Here is a 21,783-nt window from a genome sequence, read left to right on the forward strand (position 1 = left end):
ACTTCCTAGGCAATCGGCCTGTCACTGGGATCTCAATAACATAAGATAACACAACATTTAAGCGGGATCCCACAAATCAGTTTTGGAGTTCAAGTTTTTGCAATTGACCCATAAATTCATTATGCATGCAAAAAAAAAAAAAAAATAAAAAAAAAAAAAAAATATATATATATATATATATATATATATATATATATATATATATATATATTTGAATATATATATAACTGAATTTACATACACATATACATATATAATATGATATTATAATATATTTATATATCTTGCCTTTTGTAATTATGTTTGGAGCGACAGCCTTTGGGTCGGCTCGCGCGTTTGAGGTTTGCGATTTCCGATTTCCGTCAACATCTTTCAGTTATTAGACACAATTACAATTAATTTTCGTTTCAGTTTCAATGGGGCTGGACATCGGCTAATAATGCGCTGAAAAGGTCTTTGATTTCAATAGACTTGATGGCTTTTTAATGCCTGCCCAAATGTCATGACCGAGCATTTGCAGGGTCGCGCCTAGCTAACTCTAGAGGCTAAGCCATGTGAATACGAAAGGTTTTGGCTGACCTTTGAGGTTCACTTGAAATTTGAAATTTTCCATATTAATGTCAAATTCGAAAAGTTTCCAGAATTTATTGCCAATTAAGAGACACCTGGTTTCGTGACCCACATGCACGTGCCGAGGGCCTAATAAAAACATCAATAAAATCAACCATAATAATAACGTTAACAATAATATAGCACTGCAGCACAAATTACAAAAAATGTGTATAAATATATATTTATATACATATACATCTGTAATATATATTGATTTGAATTCTCGTTCATATGTTCACATATTTTGTCGTCTTTCGAGTTCACAACTGAAACACATGTAATTCGCAATTTGGTTTATGGCGCTGTCAATGAATCCAATTACAATTATTCGATTTATTGAAAGCGTTTACGTACACACATTTATTTATATCATATTCATATTATAATTTAATTATTATTGAAATGCGCTCTCATATTTATTATTCGGTCAGCGTGAAGAACACTTTCAGCGAGACGCGATCTCGATGATCCAGGCTGAATGTGGAATAGATCGCATAGTCGCCCCCAGGCAGAGGTAGAAAATCGAGCGACTTGACCGGAAATCGAAAATGCTCCACACTGAGCTCAGACTGCAAATAATATGGAATTAAATATATATTTTAGCATAAGATTAAGATATTCTTATATAGAAGTTTCCTATTTAAATATCAAGTATACGCATCGTGCGCCTTTGCAACACTCACGGGCAAGGGACACTTGTTCACATTTGTATGATTGGCGAAACTATTGAAGACAATGTTCACAAACGGATGATTCCGTTTCTCCAGATACTCGCACATATTGCAATGCTTGACATCGTAGAGAAAGGGCTTATAGCCGCTAGCACGCTTCAGCAGCTGAATTCGCATCTAGAAAAAGTTGCAGGGAAAGCAAAAAATACAATAAAAGGAAGATTAATAATAATAATAATAATGTATAAATGATAAACCAATATAATAAATTTAAATTTTAAATATTTAAGAAGAATAAGAATATTTTTATTTAAATTTATTAATTTATATAAATTAATATTTTTTGTTTATTTGATCAGAAATGTAGTTTTGAATTCATATATTTTATATTTTAAAATTATTTATTTACTCTTTACTCATTATTATTTATTATATGTTTTTTTATTAATTATTAATTGGTTAATGACTTATTTTTAATTTCTTATTTATTGTAGGTTTTTTACTCATTTTTTTTTTTTTTTTTATTAATTTATTATTATTTCATTTATTAATCAGTTTTTGCATAATTATTTTTATTTTATTCTTTACTTATTAATGATTTTTTATTCAGTATTTATTATTCAAAAATCCTTTATTTATTTAATTATTGATCATTAATTTATTAGTTGTTTAATATATCTAAATAAACTAAAATCAAGTTTGCATTAAACTCAACAAAAAGTTTAAAAAAATATAAATAAATATACTAATAAAATAAATATATTACATTGAATATCTTAAGTCGGCGCGTAATTCAAGTAGTAAGGAAAAATAAAACTGAACTTAAAATAATAATAAAAATAAATAAAATAAAATAAAAAAATAAATAATAATAAATATATTAAATTTAATATATTCTAAGTAGGCGCGTAGTTCAGGTAGTAAGAGAAAAAAAGACGAAAACTGAAATGCAAAAGGCAATTTGCCCTACACTTCAAGTCAAGGGAGAGAGTGTAGAGGTCTGCAAGTAAATTCTAATCATTTTTTTTTTGTAATCTGTAATTTATAATTTTTGAAACGATTCTTTTTAAATATGTGTTTCTTTGGCATCGTTACGCGTTTCTTGATCATTGTCTTTGGTATACTGCTGCCGGCTCGCTACACCCACAATGCACTTGGTAAGGACGAATTGATCGGCTGGGCCAAATATTGGATAGTCTATGCGTGCCTGGTGACCATCGAGCTAGTTGGCGATACATTCCTCCACTGGGTGCCACTGTATATGGAGTCGAAGCTATTGATTGTACTCTGGCTGGTTCTAACGGCTCCACAGGCCAGCGTCTGGGTCTTCGATTCGATTCTGAACCCATTGCTGAAGCGCTATATGCCACGCATCGATAACTTCATGCAGTACGGCAAGCGCAATTTGATGGCCGATTTCATGAACTACGCAACGCAGATATGCGTCAAGTGTCTGGATACAATATTGCCCGTGATCTCAAGACTTTGGAAGAAGCAATTGAAGGCGGTTGCCCCAAGCATTTCGCAGGTTCTAGACTCGGCTACCGAGGCGAATAATCCACCGTTTCCAGACCGGGATGCGACTAACCATAGAAATGTCTTGTATGACTCCAATTTGAACGAAGACGAGTTGGATGACCCATTGCCGCTCTCATACTCAACTTCCATGGTTCCGAATCAAAGGAAACTATCGAAACTTTCGCTGCAGACAGAGCTGAATACGAAATTGAGCGATAAACCAAATCGAGGTCACCGACGGCAGCAATACCTCCCGGAATTAACCAATGACGAATCGAACCAATATGAAGATCCGCTCCTGGGCATGGAGGATCTGCTGAAAAGCGAACGCCATGCCATTGAAATGCAAAATCGTACCATGACCGTGCGCAAGGACAATCGTCGTCGCATCTAGTTCAGAGTTTATCAGAACAAGCAAACAGCATTATGTATTTCTATAAATTCTTTGTTAAGCGATCATTCACTATTCGACGTAAGATCTGGCACGGGGGGTGTTCGGTCCATAAATATTTGTTTTGAATCTTATCTCCTTGTTTTAAATTGAAAAGTGGAAAATGAGGCAATTTCCTTCCGACTAAGGTCAAAGGTGGTTTAATAAAAAAAAAAATATTGTTTGATTTTCATAAAATACCTAGAAAATGATTAAGTTAACTATGTAAATTATACTATATCAAATTTGTTTTTCAACCAATCAAACGTAACATATAATAATTACAATCATTATATTAATTGTTTTGCATTCAATTTGATCGGATCTCTATAAAATTACTTTATTTTTAATGGTTATGATATTATAAAACATATATTGCTCTACTCGAGACTGCTCGAATGCGAGATCCCCTGAATCCATCACGATTCTTCGTTGGATGGAAAAGCCAGAAATTTATATAGAATTTCTAGTTCTTAAGAGAAGTATAGAACAGAAAAAATTCCTGTCTATGCCATATAATAAGTATAAATATTAATCTCTCTCTCTCTGTCTCTCTCACTCAATAGCTCTCTCTCTCTCATTCTCTCTCGCTCTCACTCACACTTTATCCACTCTCTCTCTCTCTCTCTCTCTCTCTCTCTCTCTCTCTCGCTCTCTCTCTCTGCCTAAGAAAAGCAGCAGAGGGTGTTCCCATTGGTCACTTGAAGGTCGACTGCAACGGCCTCTACCTGACGTCAGGCTCAACATTTGAGCGCAACTTAGGTTGTGAGTGAAAGTCGTCCTATATAAGGGGCAGCAGCTACAGTATTTCTTCAGTCGCCCAAGCCTGGTGGGGGTCAGCAGTGCAGTGAAGTAAAGTGAAGTGGAGTGAAGGGAAGCTGAGCATAAAGACATAGAGGAAATACTTATGGGAAATTCTTAGAGGAAATAATTAGAAGAAATTCTCAGAGGAAAGACTTTGAAGAAATACTTAGAGGAAACACTTAGCAGAAATAATTTGAGGAAATTCTTAGAGGAAATACTTAGAAGAATTTCTAAAGGAAAACCCTAGAATAAATTTATAGAGGAAATACTTAAAAGAAATTCTTAAACGAAACACTTAGAGGAAATACGTTAGAAAACTTAGAAACTTGACATGCGCGTGGTATATATGGACAGCTTGACGCTCTTAAGAATATATATATGTACTTTTAATACCATACATTATATAAATATTTTCTTTTTTCTTTTATTTTTATTTTTTTTTTTTCTTTTAAATTCACTAAAGTTTTGCTGTGTTTAAAAATACAGAATATATTTTTTCAGCAGTCTGTATATAATGTGTGTAATCGATATAAAATTATAATTCGGCCTTGCTTGACTGATTTGATGGAGAATATCCCACTGAAAATTGCGTAAATTCACCTAAAACATCGCGCTGATCACATAGTAATTATCATAATTTATATATTACTATAATAATAATAGTGGTATGCTCTATATTTCAGGCGACCAAATAAATATTGTCTAGATCGAGATCTCATGCTGTTCAAGCATTTATATATAATCTTATAACCTTGAATTGATATTATTGTGGAACAAGTGGAAAAAGGAAGAGATTGTTATTAAACGTTTACGCTAGAATAAACCTTGATTTTGAACTTTGTACGTTGTCTCGAAATTTATATCATATATGTGTATAGTTGATCTTACAGTTGATCTTATAGTTGGGGAATTGCCCCATTCAGGGAAATTTCCCATAGATACTATGAAGTGAATATTCAATCTAGACTCACCGCAACTGGCCTTTTGGGAAACTGCAAGATCTTTATCCGCAAACTCATCTCGACGACGTCTCGCTTAACCGCATAGAGGCGACAAGATGTGAACACGCTGATGTTGGTATCCAAACTAGAGCACTGGACATTTGTGAACTTGGCCAATCCATTGATCTGAGAAGGATGCCAATTAATGAATAATACTTAGGAAGATCAAAGAGACACTCTCGCTCTCTCTCTCTCTTTCTCTTGCTCTCTCGCTCGCACTTGCCTCCACTGCCGTCCAGAGCAATATCAGCTGTAACGTGATCCAAAGCAGCGACATTTGCGAAATATTTTCTATACTATTTTATAAAATACGCTGACATATCGAATATATCCGTCCGCTCTGCTTGAATGCAAAACAACAACGAACCCAATCGGAACAATTATATAGATATTTTTTTGGTTTTAGGTAAATGACCAACGTAATTGGCCATCCGCTGGTAAAAATTTGGGGCTATCAAATGGAACATTTTTAGATACATTAAATAGCGGTAAATAGCGTTTAATGAAAAGACAAATTCTAGACCAAGCGAGCTGTTTTGCTAGCCTGTTTATAACAGTTAACTTAGAGCTAAACACATGTTGGTATGCGTGCGTGTGTGCATCTGTGTGTGGGTGGAAATGTTCGTAACTAATCACTGGCCTCATCCTCATCATCATCATTGGATTCGTTGGTCTCCTCATCGGTGGCCTCCGCTTCGCTTTCGCTATCTTTGGCCTTCTTCTTCGATGTGGCCTCACTCGATTTGCTCTTCTTTTTGGCCGGCTCACTGCTAGCGTTTTTGCCATCATCTGAGCTGGTGGAATCATCATCCGATATGTACTCCTTGCTCTTGAAACCACTGCCAGAGGTATTCGACTTTTTCGTTGGGGAGACGTCAGAGCTGCGTTTCTTTGGTGCTTTGCTGCTGGAAGTTTCGTCGTCGTCGCTAGCAGCATCACCACCGGCACCTGGTTTGTAGTTACGCATCGCATCCTGATAGCGTTGCTTGTCCTTGCTGGCCAGCTCTTCCCACTTGGATTTGTCCTTCAGCTCCTTCCACATCTCACCGCCCTTCTTGGCGATTTCTGTGACCTTTATGCCGGGATTGTCGCGCTTGATCTGCTCACGCGTCTCGCTTAGCCACAGCATAAACGCTGTCGTGGGACGCTTCGGTTTGTTGCTGTCCTTCTTCTTGGTGGTCTTCTTCTATTGGGGTAGATTAGGAAAATTAGTTCAAATAATTCTTTTTTTATACTATTGCATTTGAATCTACTTACTGTTCGCTCCTTTTCTTTGTGCTTCTTCTCCTTTTTCTCTTTCTTTTCGCGTTTCTTCTCTTTGTGCTTCTTTTTAGATGCTCCATCGCTGTCGCCGCCGCCACCTCCGCCACCACCGCTGGCATCACTGTCGTCGTCCGAGTCGCTCTGCACATTGCTGTCGTACTCCTCGGCCACATCCGATTCGTTTTCGTTGGGCTTGAAGTCCTCGTCCGTGGACTCCTCATCGGAATCGTCGCCATCATCGTCTTCCTCCTCCTTCTCGCGTGCCTCGGCCTTGAGTCGTGCCAGATATGCATCCGGTTCGTTTTCATTGTCCGAGTCGCCAAAGTCAACATCCTTGTAGCCGCTCTTGTCCTTGCCCATGTTGCTCACATGCAGCTTCTTCTGTGTGATGAAGTCAAACAGCTTGGCATACTCCTCCTTCTCAATGGAGGAGAAGATGTGCACAGTGCCATTCTTGAGAGTGACCTCAAAGTCAAAGGAGCGCGTCGAACCGCCGCTACGCGCAAAATTCACTGAGCTGATCTCCTCGAAACGTATATGCAGCGGTGGCTTGTGTATGTAGATAAAGCCGCGCTCCAGCGGATACAGATAGCCGGCAGCTGCTTTGAACGAACAGCCTATGGCAGCGGTGCCGGAATGTCCAATGAAATTGCCTGGGCCTGTTATCTTGCGCCCGATCAGGACCTTCATCACCTTGCCCATGACCTCATAGACAGGCCCGGACAGTTCCTTCTCCAATTTGCCCTCATACTTGTCCCGCAGCTCCGCCTCGCTGAAGGGCAGCTCAATTGTGGTCTCCTCGTCGGGCGCGAATAGCAGCACAAGGTAATGATAGCGTGTCTGGCCCTGTTTGATGGGCGGATCCAGCGAGAGGACAAAGAACATTTGACGACTATCCTTGTGCGGCAGCATGAACAGTCGCAGTACCGAGTCCATGGGTATTTTGTAGTCGAATGTCTTGCCGTGCAGCTGGAAGAAGGTCGAGAAGATTTTGATGTCGTACCGACCACGCGGCGTCAGAATGTGTATTTCGCGGAATATGGCAATGGACTCGCCCGAAGCCGATATGACCGACGCCTTGTTCATGACATTTTGATGGAACTTTTCGACTGGATCCTCGTCCGCTGACTCCACAGCCGGTATGTGGAAACGCATCTCGAGCAGACCAACTGGTGCATCGTCGTTCTGATGAAATTCCAGTGTGACCTCATTCTTGCCGGTGACGCATTGTGACACATACGACAAGGGCACTTCAAAAATGGTTTTTGTATCCTTATCGAAGCTCAGCACGGAGCCCATGAAGCGAGCTGTGCCCCAGTTCCAGCCCTTGACACACATCTCCTTCTCCACCATTTCCTGCGAATAGGCTTCCTTGATGTACTTGCCCAGTTTCTCATGCTCGCTATCACGAAAACCAGTGAAACGATGCAACGCACCGCTCTTTGTAAAGATACGCAGGCCCCAGGTGCCGACGAATTTTTGCGAATTGATCAAATCTATATCATCCGCGGCAATCTGCTCCACTTTGCCCGTTTTGTTGTTCTTGAAGATAATGTTTTGTTCGGTGAGCTTCAGGCGTCCAGAAGACTATATCAATAAATAACATAAGAGAAGTGTGAGAAAAACAAATGCCAGACAAACGTTGCCGACAATTCGCAAAACAAGCTTACCAAAACGCCGCGCACTTCGGCATTTATGTCGTTGTACTCCAAAGTTTCCACCATTTTACAATGTGTCCTGCACTAAATACTATATTAAACAAACTATAAATCAAGACAATTCGCGAATCTTCACAGAATACGCAATAAATTGCGCACGAGCGAAATGCCAAAAGCCGACTGCGCGCCCAATTTTAGGTTAGATGCTAGCGTTGGTATTTCTGTTTTCATTCATAGCAAGTAACGGGTATTTTAAAGTACAAGCAACCAGTGTTGCCAGATTAGCTATTTAATAGCATTTTTAGCTATTTTTGAACCCTAAATGCTATGAAAATTTTGAAAATGCTATTAGCTATAAATTTAGCTATTTTACAAACGAATATTTTGAATTTGATTTTAGTATTTAAAGCAAAAAAAAAAAAAACATTTTTCGATTAAGTCCCAAATTGTACGTAATGATCTGCGCGATACTACCACCACGACTTTGTCGTACTTATACCATCACTAGTAGTGAATTTATACCATCGCTAATTCTTCTTGCGCAGCAATGGCAAATGCTGCCATGATTATACCGTGCCTTCCAAATATTTAAAAATGATTCCAGTTAATCAAAAATATAATTCTGATGATGATTTGGATGTGGACCAAATTGTAACATTATTAAATAACATTTAAAAATAAAATTTAAAGTAAATGCATAATGCATAAAGGTTTCAGCTATTTTGTAAGCTATTTTAAAATTTGTTTAGCTATTTTCAGCTATTTTTTAGAGACGATTTTGCTATTTTTATGTCTCAAAACCTGGCAACACTGCAAGCAACAGCTGAGAGTAAACAAAACATTTGGAAATCTAGCAAGAACAGTGAAGATAACATCATAGCATAATTAAACACATTAAAAACGGATGCACATTGGATTTCATTATGAATTTTAATTACATTTTATATATCACAATTGTAAATTTCAAATAATACTATCAGTATTTTTTAGTTTACTACAAAGGAAATTCAGTATTTTTTGAATTAATCGAAAAATCACTTTATCGATACATCGATAGCTGAGTGCGAAGCAGCCAAAACAAAAACCAAAGCTGAAGAATAACAATAAACGTTTTTTTCTTTAAAGCCACAGAAATAAATTAAATCAGCTCGCTATGCAGCGCGGCAAGATCTCGTTTGGCAAAATACAGCTGAACATAAATATGACGCCTGCTGAAACAACTCAGGAATCCCAGGATGCTGGCGGCTTCAAGAAGATAGATAAGCAACAGATGATACGTCAAATTGAAGATGTGGCCGAGGATCTGGAGAGCCAACATCTGAAAGAAATGATGGGCATCAGCGGTTTTGGCCGGAAGGCAGCGAAAGTCTTCGACATCAATGAGCAGATCGCAAAGGCGCGCACTGCTGCGCCTCGCGTGCAGGAACAAGAACCGAATGAGGATGACGAGGATGTTATTGGTCCACTGCCACCAACAGCAGACACAGAGAGCCAACCAGAGAAGGACAAGCCAGAGGCCAGTTCGAAAAAAGATGCTAATGATAAGAAGCATCAGGCAGACGATGAGGATGATAACGACGATGACGATGGTGATTCCGATGATGACGATGAGGACAGCCTAATACGTCGCATACCCTACACACACGAAGTCCAAATGCAGCACGGATCACGAGCCGTCTTGGCACTTGCTGGAGATCCTTCCGGCGCTCGACTTGTGTCGGGCTCCATTGACTATGACATGTGTTTCTGGGACTTTGTTGGCATGGATTCCTCCATGCGTAGCTTTCGTCAATTGCAGCCCTGTGAGAATCATCCCATACGAGGCCTTCAATACTCCGTCACTGGTGACATGATCCTCGTTATATCTGGCAATGCACAGGCCAAAATCCTCGATCGAGACGGCTTCGAGAAGCTGGAATGCTGCAAGGGAGATCAATATATAAGCGACATGACCCGCACAAAGGGCCATGTGGCTCAGCTAACCTCTGGCTGCTGGCATCCATTCAACCGGGAGCAATTCCTGACCGCAGCTCTCGACGGCACACTGCGCATCTGGCAGGGACTACGAGCCAAGGAGCAGATGCAGGTGATCAAGACGCGAGCTCAGGGCGGTCTAAGAACAAATGCGTCCGCCTGCAATTTCAATCGAGATGCAACTCTCATCGCCGCTGGTTGCGTGGACGGTTCCATACAGACCTGGGACACACGAAAGATGTTCGTAAATACGACGCACTGCGTCCGCACAGCACATCAGAAAGGCTCCGAGATTACGTCCATTGTGTTCTCATACATGGGCCAGCAGCTTGCGACGCGCAGCAATGACGAGACCATGAAGCTCTGGGACCTGAGGAACTTCAAGCAGCCGATGCACACTTGGTCGAATCTTTTCTCACGCTACGACACGACCGACTGCTGCTTCAGTCCGGATGATCGCATGCTGGTCACCGGCGAGTCGCTGCCCAAAGAGCAAAAGGAGGCGAATCTTTACTTCTATAGCACCCAGAGCTTTGAGGAGGTGCAACGCATACCTGTGGCCAGTTCGCATGTCATCAAAACGCTGTGGCATCCCAAGCTGAATCAACTCTTCGTCAGCTGCGGCAATGGCATCATCAAGTGCCTCTACGACGAACAGCGCAGCATACGCGGCGCCAAGCTGTGCGTGGTGAAGACGCATCGCAAGAGGCAACAAATGGAAATGGTGGGCGTGTCGCAGATTATAACACCGCATGCCCTGCCGCTGTTCCGGCAGGAGAAGACACGCTCCTCGCGCAAGAAGATGGAAAAGGCGCGCATGGATCCGGTCAAGTCGAAGCGACCCGACTTACCCATTACCAGCGGCCAAGGCGGCCGCGTTGCCAGCTCGGGCGGCACACTCTCCTCCTATGTCATACGCAATCTGGGCCTGAGCAAACGTGTCGACGACGACCAGGATCCTCGCGAGGCCATCCTCAAGTATGCCAAGGATGCGGCCGAGAATCCATATTGGATTGCGCCCGCCTACAAGCAAACCCAGCCCCAGGCCATATTCTCCGAGAAGCTGCCGGCAGCAGAGGCAGCGCCAGCGGCCAAAAAGCCCAAAACAGATGCAGATGAAACTTAGCCAATGTTGGAAATTGTTTAAGCAATTGATATATACTTAATAAATGGTTAATAAATGAATGTATTAAGCCCCATCCACAATGTGCACCCAATCGATTTTTCCAACTTTTATTTAAACATACATATTACATGAGTTCTTGGATTTCTATATGTAATACATGTTGCATGTGTTTATGTTTATATGTCAATGTTTAATGGTATGCGCCTTGTGTATAATACTTGTACATTCTTGTATGCATGTGTGTTTATTTATAGTTAGTATAATTTAGATATATTCTGGAGCCGTTGGTTAAATTTGTAGCTCAGCAAACATAACTTAAGTGCACATTGTACATCATTATTAATATTTGGTTTTTTTTTTTTTTTTTTGTTCTTGTTTCTCATATAAGTTACCCAAAGTTTCATAAATGTGCTGTACATAAGAGCTAGAGTATAATAATAATAAGAATTAGAAAATTCAATTTGAAACATATCCATTGAATATTTTATAGTAACAATATCTAAGACAGTTTGAATCATTAACGGTAATTAATATATATATATATATATATATTTATGTTACTATATATATTTACTATATAGAGTATTTCATATCAAGTTCAAAATCAAAATCTTAGGTACATTTCTGCAAATATATATATATATATATTTATTTATATATATATTTAACTAGACATCGAATTAGTTTTTAGTTTTTGGGTTTTGTTGTTCTTTCTATAGAGAAGTATGTATTTCAAAATAGCCATTTATAATCGTTTACATATAAATATGTATATTATATATATATATATGTATATACGCCATATATATATGTATATAGTACATAAAATTAACATATTTAACATTTGATTGTAATGAGGCGGATTTTCATAATATCATTCGTTACAGCATTTGTTTCTCAATTTCTCAATGTTCTTTCAATTTTAAGTTTAGTTTTTCCAAAATTCTCAAATTTTATTTAGTTTATTTAGCTCGTGTTTTGTATTTAAAACAACTACATATATATTCATATTCATATGGAATTTTGTTTCAAAAAATTAATGTAAATGTAATTATAATTATAAGTGTATTATATATGATTTAAATTTATAATAATATTTTTGAAATTCATAATTATAAATAAAATAATTTTACAATTGTAAATGTAATATATCACATTACAATAATAAATTTATTTTATTCACAATCAAAAATTCAAATTATTTATAAATAAATTATTATAACTATGGAAAAAGTATAAATTTTAATGATTTATATAAAATTAAAATATATACACAATATTATATTATAAATAATTTTAATTTATATTTTAATATATATAATATTTATATTAATATATTATGCCTAACATAAATTTATAATTTTAAAAAAATATAGAATTATATTTATAACAATTCAAATTAATAAAATAATTTTGAATTATTCAAATCTTTACAATAAATAATCCACTTTTAATTTTTTAAGGACTTTCTAAATGTTCCCTTTAACTTTAAATGTGAAATATTAAAAGCTATACATAATTTTTTAATTTTAAATAAAAAATCCTAAATTATATTAAAGCATTTCAAAAATTACCTCTTAAATAAATTAAAATGTACTACTAAATATGTGTATTTTTTAATTACTCAAGCTTGCATATATTTTTAAGGATTTCTCTTAAATATAAAAACTAATTATTTTCTTTCAACTGATATTTCATATATAAAATTAAATTTCAATTTTTTATTCATTTATTTATTTTTATTTATTAATTTTTTTTTTTTTTTTTTGTCTTTTACATATCTTTTATTTTTATTGTTTGTATATAAGTATTATAGGTACTTTATGTGTTATCGCTTTTCATTTAGTTGTGTATGTTTGTTCGTATATGTGTGTTATTGGTTCCTCTAGGACTATGGTGTGTTTCTATGATCCTTTAAATATTTCCTTCCATATGATGTGATTGCGATGCAAATAAACTGTAAAATGCTTATTAAATATAAAAGATTAGGCCAATATTATTTTGTGTTTTTTTTTTTATGCTAACTGCAACTATGTGAAAATTCGTTCGAATTGCTTTTTATAAAATAAAAAACCATTCTTTATATATATATATATATATATATATATATATATTTATATAATATATAATCAATATGTTGATTTCATAAAGTGCTCGCTAAATATATATATAGACCTAAATCTCTTGATGTTAATATTATTTTTCTAAAAAAAAAAAAAAAAATCAAATCAAATAAAATTATTATAAAGAATTTTCGCAAAGGAAATTATATATATTTTAATTATTTTTATTTTGCTTTGGAATAAATTTAATAATAAGCAAAAAAGTATTGCTTAATGTATATATTCTATGAATTTCCAATATAAAATATATGCATTCATTCATTTGCTAAATATTTTGTTGGTAGTTGTTTATATGTATATGGCATATATATGTATGTATGTTTGTTTGTGTTTGCTATGTATGTATGTTTCAAGCACCAAAACCCATAATAAAGCAATGCATTTAGCAATTTATATATTGCAGGCCAATGTCCAAGATATGTTTTCGGTTATATATGTATATACATATACATCATATATATATATATATATATATTGTTCAATCTGTGCTGTTGTGTCCATGACTATGTGAGCATGTATTTGTGATGGTTCTTTTTATGGTATGCGAGGATGGTTTGTTATGTGGGAAGTCTGGAGTTCAGTTAGATTCACTCTGGCCTTTTTTACTGTGCAAACGGATTGTGCGGATTGGCGCCGGGTATGTCCAGATTGCCGCCAGTTGTCTGGTAGGTGCCATAGGGTCCGCCATTTGGATTCATTTCGTTCAGACGCGTATTGGACAGAGCGCGAGGTATTGGATTGCTGGGCACACCATGTGGCGCCAAATGGGAAGTCTCTTCGGCCACCTGAAGGAATGGAAAGATTATTAAGGGCACATATAGATGTCGATATAGATATTCACCTGATGCGGATCCTCGGTAACGGGTATATCCGATATGAAGCCCTGCTCCTTGCGATAGAAGTTGATGAAGATGAAGAGGCCGAGCACAAAGAGGCAGGCAATACCATACCAACGGAAGGTAGCAGTAGTACCGTAATAGGTGACAAACATGCCGCCAATGATGGCGCCGCAGCCGCGACCCAAGCCATGATGGATGCCCTGGAGCACGCCCTGGGACGAGGCGCGCAGATGCTTGGGCGTATTGTGTGCAATGTAGGAGCACGAGGCGGCCCAGACGGCGGCATGGGTGATGCCCTGCATCAGCTCGAAGGGCAACACCATCCACGGATTGGTCAGATAGGAGATATAGAGAAAACGCAACACATTGCCAATTAGGCCCAGGCAGAGCACCTTGACGTGCCCGATCTGGGTGATCAAGCGAAAGCTGAAGAAATACGCAAAAATCTCGGACACATGATTGATGACGGACGCCACACCGAACAGGGTGGGCGTGCCGCCATAGTCCTGCAGATGCCAGAACAGAAAGGTGAAGATCAGACCAATGCCGAAGCCCATGAACCAGGCGACAAACAGAAATGAGGCCGTCTTCAGATCCTTGAAATGTGTCAGCACAGTCACCCATTCGGGCAACTCCTTGGCCGTCTGGGCGAACACCTTGGACTCGGCGCCGATATGCGGCTGCGGCTGATGGGCGGCGCCAGTGAAGCTGCTCAAGCCACCGGAGCAGGCACCCGAAGCGGCGCTGCCACTACCCACTGCCAGTGATGGTAAGTTGAGCTGGGCGGCCAGCTGATTCATGGACTCCTCCTCGGCCTTCTTGTTGGGATCCACGAATTGAGCGGCCGCCTGCTGCTGGCTCTCGTCCACCGGCTCGTACTTGAAGGTGATCTTCGAGGCGGAGATGATGGCGCACGTCATCAGCACCGAGAAGATGGAGAAGCATATGTTGTAGTTCTTCTCCTTGTTGCCGGCGCCGCACGGATGATTCGAGAAGGAAGTGGAGTGATCCAGGGCAATGCCGACCAGAAACATCGAGATGCCCCAGCCCAAGGAGCCGAACATGCGCTGATGTCCGTACTTATCCGCATCCTCGCCGAGCAGCGTGATGACCGCCGAGTCGGCCAGTGTGATGGCCGGAGCACTGAAGAACTCACCAATCAGAATGACCAGCAGCAGCAGGAAGAACGCCTTCTGGATGTCCTGCAATGGGCAAGGGGCAAGGGGCAAAGAGCATAGATAGAAGGTCAATTACTAGCCACTCCCAACGAATCCTCGGCTGTGCTCAGACTTACCGGCGTGCGGTAGACCATGGAGCTGAAGATGGGCGTCACATAGTCCCGATGATGCTTGTCATCGTAGTTGCTCACGAAGTTGATGTGCACCGGCGAGATGCCCGCATCGATGCGCGGCAGCAGCAGCGATCTCTTGTGCCGGCTGTGCTCCGTCTCGTCGCCATGGGCATCGTCGTAGGCCAGCTCCTGCTCCAGTTCCAGCTGGCTGCTCGGATCGTACATGGCGGAGGTGTCGCGCTTGGTGCGCGTATACGTCAGCACAAAGTCGGTGGCATTGCGGCGCTCGATGCAGTTGACCGCCTCCGGGCGGATGAAGCTCAGCGGAATGGTGAAGAGCACCCAGCAGGCGAGCGAGGCGAGCAACAGCTTTTTGCCCTGGCGACAGCGATCCGCATAGGAGCCCCAGAAGGGCGCCGACAGAAACTCGACGAAGGGCCGCATGCCGACGAGGATGCCGCATTGGCCCGGATTCATGCCCATCTGCTTGAAGTAGACGCCCATCAGTGGAAAGAGCGAGCCGAAGGCCGCATAGAAGAAGAAATAGAAACTCTTCACGGGTATCAGCTCCTGCTCCGTGCCGCCAAAGAACATCTCTATGATGCCCGAAGCGCCGCGTACTTTGTGCGTTGAGTCCTTGGCCTCCGGATATCTGCAAAGCTCCAAAGGTTAAGCATTTGAGGTGGATGAAGAAGCGACATTGGCTACTCACAAACTGGGATCCACTTCACCAGTGGCCTCCACATCGACGCGCGGTCTGACGCCCTGTGGTCCATAGCCAGGCACCTGCTGCGGCTGCCCGTAACCCATGCCCGCTCCTCCGCCCTGATCGTAGCCCCCAGTCGACTGCTGCTCGTAGCCATAGCCCATGCCCGGCTGTTGTGGCTGGCCGTAGCCGACGCTCGAGGCGGGCGCCCCAAACGGATTGGCCGCACCACCGCCACCAGCTGCATTATACGGATTCATTTATATATTTGTATACGTGTATGTGTGTGTATATATAGGTATATGTTTGTCTGCTGTCTAGTCGGACGCTGTCGTCTGGTCGGACTAACTGCTTCCGTTACGCCCTGACACTTCCTGCCCTGCAGCGAGGAGCTTTTGTTTCAATAATCCTTTTGTGCGTTTCTCTGCCCTCACAACTACAGCATCATGCCTCCGATTATCCTTTCAGCAGCTGCTTAGGATAGACAATGGAAGAATTTACGTAGAATTAGTTAGATTGCTTACGGAAATGCTGGCAGGTGTGGCTAAAGTAGGGATTTACTCAGAATTATGATTATTAAATGAGATATTAGTTTAGATAGTAATCTACTCTCAGCATATATGTAAATATACATATATATCAAATACATATATTTATGTCTATATATTTAATTTATTTTCTTTTAGCAAATATATTTTGTAATATAATATTTAAAAATTTTATTTAATTATTTTTTTTTATTTAAAAGTTACCCTTGTCATCAAATTAAAAGTTCAGCTTAAATTTATTTAATTTATTAAAGGTAAATATATATTTATTATATTTATTATATTCAATGTATGTATTTGTATCATATTATTTTCATTTACTTTCTTTAATATACATATACTAATTTATTTTTTTTTTATTAAATTATATATATATTAATATGTATATGTAGTTCAATCTAATACAAAATAGAACAAAAATAGAATTACATATATAATAATATTTGTTACCCAGACTTTTGAAACGCTAACTAAATTTCATTTAATTATATATAATATGATCAGAATGAAAATTTACTTTGCCAAAAATTCTGATTTTGAAGCCTAGAACAAAAATAGACCTATCTATAAATATAAAAAATATATACAATAATAAAATTTGTAATGAAATAAAACAAGGTTACAGAAACTCATGTAAATATATGAGCATATACAAATATGTTAAAAAAAAATTATAATTTTCTAAGCAAACTTAAATTTATTATATTTATTACTAAACACAAATGAACAAAGTTTTACACACAAAATGTTAGAAATTTGCTTCTGCATAGCTTTTGGCATAGCTTCTAGATCCTCCGATTATCAATCCACTTTACTATTGACTGCTGGTTCGTCCTCGCGATGCAAAGTTTGTCTAAGCTGTAAAAACTTGAGAATTGTAAGAATGCAACTGTTGCACAGAGAGCAAAAGCGAGTGAAGGCAAACTTGACCTGTGTTCAGCCAATGGCAGTTGTAACCTCAACATGGAACCAAAACTGGGAACTCAAATATTCAATAATATTCATAATAGCCATATATAAATAAATATTCATTTGTTTATAAACATATAGTTATATAAATGATTTATGTTTTTTTATATGCACATATCAAAAATATTGAGTTTTCTTATACATACATACTCTATATGGATGTATTTGTTTTAGTTTTCATTATTGATTTCCACACACACTACCTATCACCTGTTGCATAAATTTATTATATAGTACTCTAATATATTTATATAAATATATGCACATAATATATTATATGCTAGATTAAAATCAATCACAACTCATTAAACAAGTCGAGGCACTACAATAATAACAAAGCCATAAGCCAGGCTAAAAGAGTTGCTCTTTCAATTTCTAGCTGCCTTTGTTAGATTTCCTGATTATACAGATTATGCCTTTGGGCATGCATTTTTCATTTTTCCACTTTTCCATTTTCCCATTTGTCCATTTCAACTGTCGCACTTAACATTGAAAATGCACATTTCATAATAAATGACAAAGCGAACGACACAATAAAAAACTGCTTGAGCGCACACAGGGCGAGGGTAGGTTGCCTAATGATTTCTGTGTGTGTGTGTGAGAGAGTGAGAGAGGGTGAGGCGGGCAACGGAGCCACACAGGGCACTGAGCATTGGCTTGAGTGAGTATTGCATTAGCTTTGAGCTTTAAGCGTCGCCTCGCGTCGCGTTCAACTGAGCGAATGAGTGAATTTTGTTTTTGTCACTTTTTAGCCTGGCAACTTTTTTTTTATTTTTGCTCTTTTATCACACATACGCAGAGTTCTAAATGTAGGTAAGTGGGTTTGTCTGCGAAAGGTACTATAGCGCATATGTGTGTATGTGTATGTACATTCATGTATATGTGTGTGCGTGTGTATACATAGCCAGACACATATTCTGTGCATGTATATGGAGCAGACTTGTTGTTGTTTTATGCTACATATAAGGACTTTTTCTGTATGATATTTCAATTTGTTAACAATTATTTTTCAAAATACAAAATTCATATTCCTTATTATTATTTTTATATTAATATAAAGTTTCTTTCTGCTATATAAGCATATAAATATTTTTTTTTTTAGGCTGCCCAGGATATCCATTTTGTTTTAGAGCTTCAATTACACAACAATTCTAAAGACAAAGCACAGTTACTAATTCACTTGGCAGTGACACTTCTTGGCACAGCTATGTATACATTGACGTATGTCTGCTGCCTCTATATACAACGTGAAGGCCAACATTAAAGATAGCACAGGAAAATCTTGGTATAGCACAATTTATGGATAGACACAAATATATTTGCAGGTTTTCATTCAAAACTGATTCAAAATTGAATTAAATTTGTTTATTTTAAACTATTTTACACACCAGTATTGTTAGCACATTTATTTCAAAAATTTTCACGGTTATAGCTGAAGCAATGTGTTACGTGCGTAATCGATAAGCAAAGTTTTTCTACAGACAAATCGCGTCTTGCCTCTATACGCGCATTTGACAATTTGTTCAGCGCACACACAGTTTTCCAAGAGCCAAATAAACCAACAACAGAAACGCTCAAGAACGAAGAAAAGCGGAAAACGGAAAAGCTCGCTCAAGCGCGATTCGTGTGCTAAACCTAATGAGATTCGACAACGTTGACATACGAGGCGTCACAGCACCGGCTAAGAGCAAGTTGCAAGCAGTCCAAAGAGAGTTTCCTTCCAAAAGAGCTGACAGGTTAAGCCCCACAGCATGTAGGACCTTTAAATTATATTAGAGAGAGATTGGCTAATAATTTAATTAATAATATTATTCTTTAGAGAAATTGAATATATTTACTTTTTATATATGTAATATGTAGTATATTTCAAATCTATAGAGTTTCAAGCACATAAATATTTTTAATATTTATTATATCACTACTATATATAATATAGTCCTTTTTCATTTTATACGTGTTTTACAAATGAAATTTATTCAAATAAATGCCTTAAAGACTAAATATAAATATATTATAAATAAACATAAATACATATATTATACAAAAAAAAAAAAAAATCGTATCTCATTTTGTATAGCTGAAATAGATGCTGTTTGAGCCAAGCAATTGATAAGCATTTGTTTGTGTCATCAATCAACATTTAGAAGCTACAGTATACATTCATATAAATAATACAAATAAACCACATGAAAGTCTTTAGGCACAGCTACTATATCATGGTTCTTTTTTTTTTTTTTTTTTTTCATTAATACATTTCTAGAAAAACCAGAAATTCCCCTCGAAAAAAATGATTGTTTGACAGCAAAGCCAATTAAGCTGATCTTGCCTACGACGTCATTACGATGTATGCTGATAAAGACTCTTACATTAAAAGACTTGAAATACTTTTATGTTTATTTAATAATTTAAAGTTTTATTTTAAATTACATTTTAAATTTATAATTTTGGTTTAAGCTTTCTTAAATTATATATAGCTTTCGCTCATTATTTGCTTTTCTCTTTGCATGTGTTCTCTGCTCCTGCGCATCAATTGAATTAAGTTTTTGCCAAAAATAGATTCCACTCCACTCAAATTGAGTGTAAAGTTTCTCTTTGAGCTCGCTCAAACTTCTCTTCCCATTCTCTTCGTTTAGATGCTCGAAATTAACTGTTTCATCTGTGCTTAACGAAGTAACCCGACAGGCAGCCACTCAAACATACATAAATCTATGCCTGCAGACATACTCACGCACACTTACAGACATACGTCAAAAGGCTTAAGCACTCATACACCGATAGACAGAGAGGGAGGGAGATATACACACTCACACAAGGATACATGTTCACACATCAGTTTCGTTCAGATCTTTCGTTGCAGCCTTCGTTAAAATTGAAATTGCTTTGCGTGATTTACATATTAAATCAAATTGAATTTAATTGTGGTCTTAGTACATTATTTTTGTATTTAATATACAAACACATATACATGCATGTATGCGTGTATTTCATTCAACTTTACTCTTGTTGCCTTAGAACCTACCGCACTGTGGACAGCAACAAGTTGAGGCAGGCAGGCAAAAACTTTTTTATGGCTTCGAACTATGCGCGGGGATTTTCGCAAAGACGCTGCAGCTGATAAGACAACGAGAGAAAAAGACAACGAAACAGAGACCGATGTCAGCGAGGGTGAATCACAATCAGCGCCCCAATCACCTAAACCAACAGCCTCACATGGTGCTTCCCCACTTGGATGTAGATGGAGTATTTAAGCGCTAGCTGTGGCAACATTCAATCATCAGTCAACAGCAAGAACTCAACGAAGCAACATGCACAGCAAGCGTAGCAGCAGCATTCTCATCCTGGCCATTGTGGCCATTGGTGTCTGTGTGGAGGCCATGCCACAGCGCTTCCAAACCCTTCCGTATTATCCACGACCCACACCACCGCCGCGTCCCATTCGAGTGCGTCGCCAGGTGCTGGGCGGCTCGGTGTCCTCGAATCCGGCTGGTGGCTCCGATGCACGTCTGAATCTCAGCAAAGGCATCGGCTCACCCGATCACAATGTGATTGGACAAGTCTTCGCAGCGGGCAATACACAAAAGGGACCTGTCACCACCGGAGGATCCTTGGCCTACAATAAGTAAGTGAATCCCTGAAGACACTTTTCCCCCAATTGCCTAGCTAATGTTGGATTTTTCGCCCCACACAGTCATGGCCATGGCTTCGATCTGACCAAAACCCACACGCCCGGCGTACAGGACAGCTTCACGCAGTCGGCGCATGCCAATCTATTCAACAACGGCAAGCACAACCTGGACGCCAAAGTCTTTGCCTCGCAGAACAAGCTGGCCAACGGCTTTCAGTTCCAGCGCAATGGCGCTGGCCTGGACTACTCCCACATCAATGGCCACGGCGCCAGCTTGACCCACAGCAATATTCCCGGCATTGGCAAGCAATTGGGTCTAGATGCACGCGCCAATCTCTGGTCCTCGCAGGATCGCAACACTCGCCTCGATCTAACTGGCAATGCCAACAAGTGGACTAGCGGCCCCTTCAGTGGCAAAACCAACTTTGGCGCCGGCTTGGGTCTAACTCACATGTTCGGTTAAATATCTATATATTTCTATATACATATGTATGTTTGAATATGCAAATTATTTATTTTCATTACGTAAGAACAAATATAATAAAAAATATGTAAATATCAAAATCAGCCTGTTCACGAATTTTCTGAGATGATTAGTAAAGATTGAAATTGCTTTTTTAGAAAA

General features: G+C 38.6%; 6 protein-coding genes and 1 long non-coding RNA gene across 8 annotated transcripts; 4 read left to right on the top strand and 3 right to left on the bottom strand.

Moving 5' to 3' along the window:
- Positions 1–925: 925 nt before the first annotated feature.
- Positions 926–5,413, bottom strand: LOC6580219. 2 transcript variants are annotated; one of them, XM_044010529.1, is made up of 3 exons: positions 5,007–5,413; positions 1,296–1,460; positions 926–1,181 (listed from the first exon to the last, which is right to left on the bottom strand). In XM_044010529.1, the coding sequence occupies exons 1-3, from the start codon at positions 5,052–5,054 to the stop codon at positions 1,032–1,034; spliced, it is 363 nt and encodes a 120-aa protein (XP_043866464.1). In that variant the 5' UTR covers positions 5,055–5,413; the 3' UTR covers positions 926–1,031. The 2 variants fall into 2 exon arrangements, with proteins under 2 accessions (XP_043866464.1, XP_043866465.1); XM_044010530.1 differs by lacking the exon at positions 5,007–5,413 and adding an exon at positions 2,050–2,130.
- LOC6580220 (receptor expression-enhancing protein 4) lies at positions 2,237–3,429 on the top strand. Its single transcript, XM_002006041.4, has one exon. It carries the CDS (start codon positions 2,356–2,358, stop codon positions 3,193–3,195), a length of 840 nt encoding a protein of 279 aa, XP_002006077.1. The 5' UTR covers positions 2,237–2,355; the 3' UTR covers positions 3,196–3,429.
- On the top strand, positions 4,036–4,878 carry LOC122757661. Its single transcript, XR_006357770.1, has 2 exons — positions 4,036–4,659; positions 4,719–4,878. It is a non-coding gene; the product is annotated as an uncharacterized LOC122757661 (long non-coding RNA).
- A 97-nt stretch (positions 5,414–5,510) lies between the features above and the next one.
- Positions 5,511–8,159, bottom strand: LOC6580221 (FACT complex subunit Ssrp1). The gene is made up of 3 exons (XM_002006042.4): positions 7,970–8,159; positions 6,294–7,886; positions 5,511–6,222 (listed from the first exon to the last, which is right to left on the bottom strand). Exons 1-3 carry the CDS (start codon positions 8,021–8,023, stop codon positions 5,665–5,667), a joined length of 2,205 nt encoding a protein of 734 aa, XP_002006078.1. The 5' UTR covers positions 8,024–8,159; the 3' UTR covers positions 5,511–5,664.
- Positions 8,160–9,006: 847 nt separating this feature from the next.
- LOC6580222 (gastrulation defective protein 1 homolog) lies at positions 9,007–11,130 on the top strand. Its single transcript, XM_002006043.4, has one exon. The coding sequence runs from the start codon at positions 9,111–9,113 to the stop codon at positions 11,055–11,057; it is 1,947 nt and encodes a 648-aa protein (XP_002006079.1). The 5' UTR covers positions 9,007–9,110; the 3' UTR covers positions 11,058–11,130.
- Positions 11,131–13,453: 2,323 nt separating this feature from the next.
- LOC6580223 (major facilitator superfamily domain-containing protein 6) lies at positions 13,454–19,069 on the bottom strand. The gene is made up of 5 exons (XM_015164144.3): positions 18,922–19,069; positions 16,023–16,487; positions 15,314–15,962; positions 14,022–15,221; positions 13,454–13,965 (listed from the first exon to the last, which is right to left on the bottom strand). The coding sequence occupies exons 2-5, from the start codon at positions 16,274–16,276 to the stop codon at positions 13,783–13,785; spliced, it is 2,286 nt and encodes a 761-aa protein (XP_015019630.1). The 5' UTR covers positions 16,277–16,487; positions 18,922–19,069; the 3' UTR covers positions 13,454–13,782.
- Positions 19,070–20,793: 1,724 nt separating this feature from the next.
- LOC6580224 (attacin-B) lies at positions 20,794–21,666 on the top strand. The gene is made up of 2 exons (XM_002006045.4): positions 20,794–21,152; positions 21,222–21,666. Exons 1-2 carry the CDS (start codon positions 20,839–20,841, stop codon positions 21,619–21,621), a joined length of 714 nt encoding a protein of 237 aa, XP_002006081.1. The 5' UTR covers positions 20,794–20,838; the 3' UTR covers positions 21,622–21,666.
- The last annotated feature ends 117 nt before the right edge of the window (positions 21,667–21,783 follow it).

This window comes from Drosophila mojavensis, unplaced genomic scaffold, assembly GCF_018153725.1.
Source record: "Drosophila mojavensis isolate 15081-1352.22 unplaced genomic scaffold, ASM1815372v1 contig_80, whole genome shotgun sequence".
Lineage (NCBI taxonomy): Eukaryota > Metazoa > Arthropoda > Insecta > Diptera > Drosophilidae > Drosophila > Drosophila mojavensis.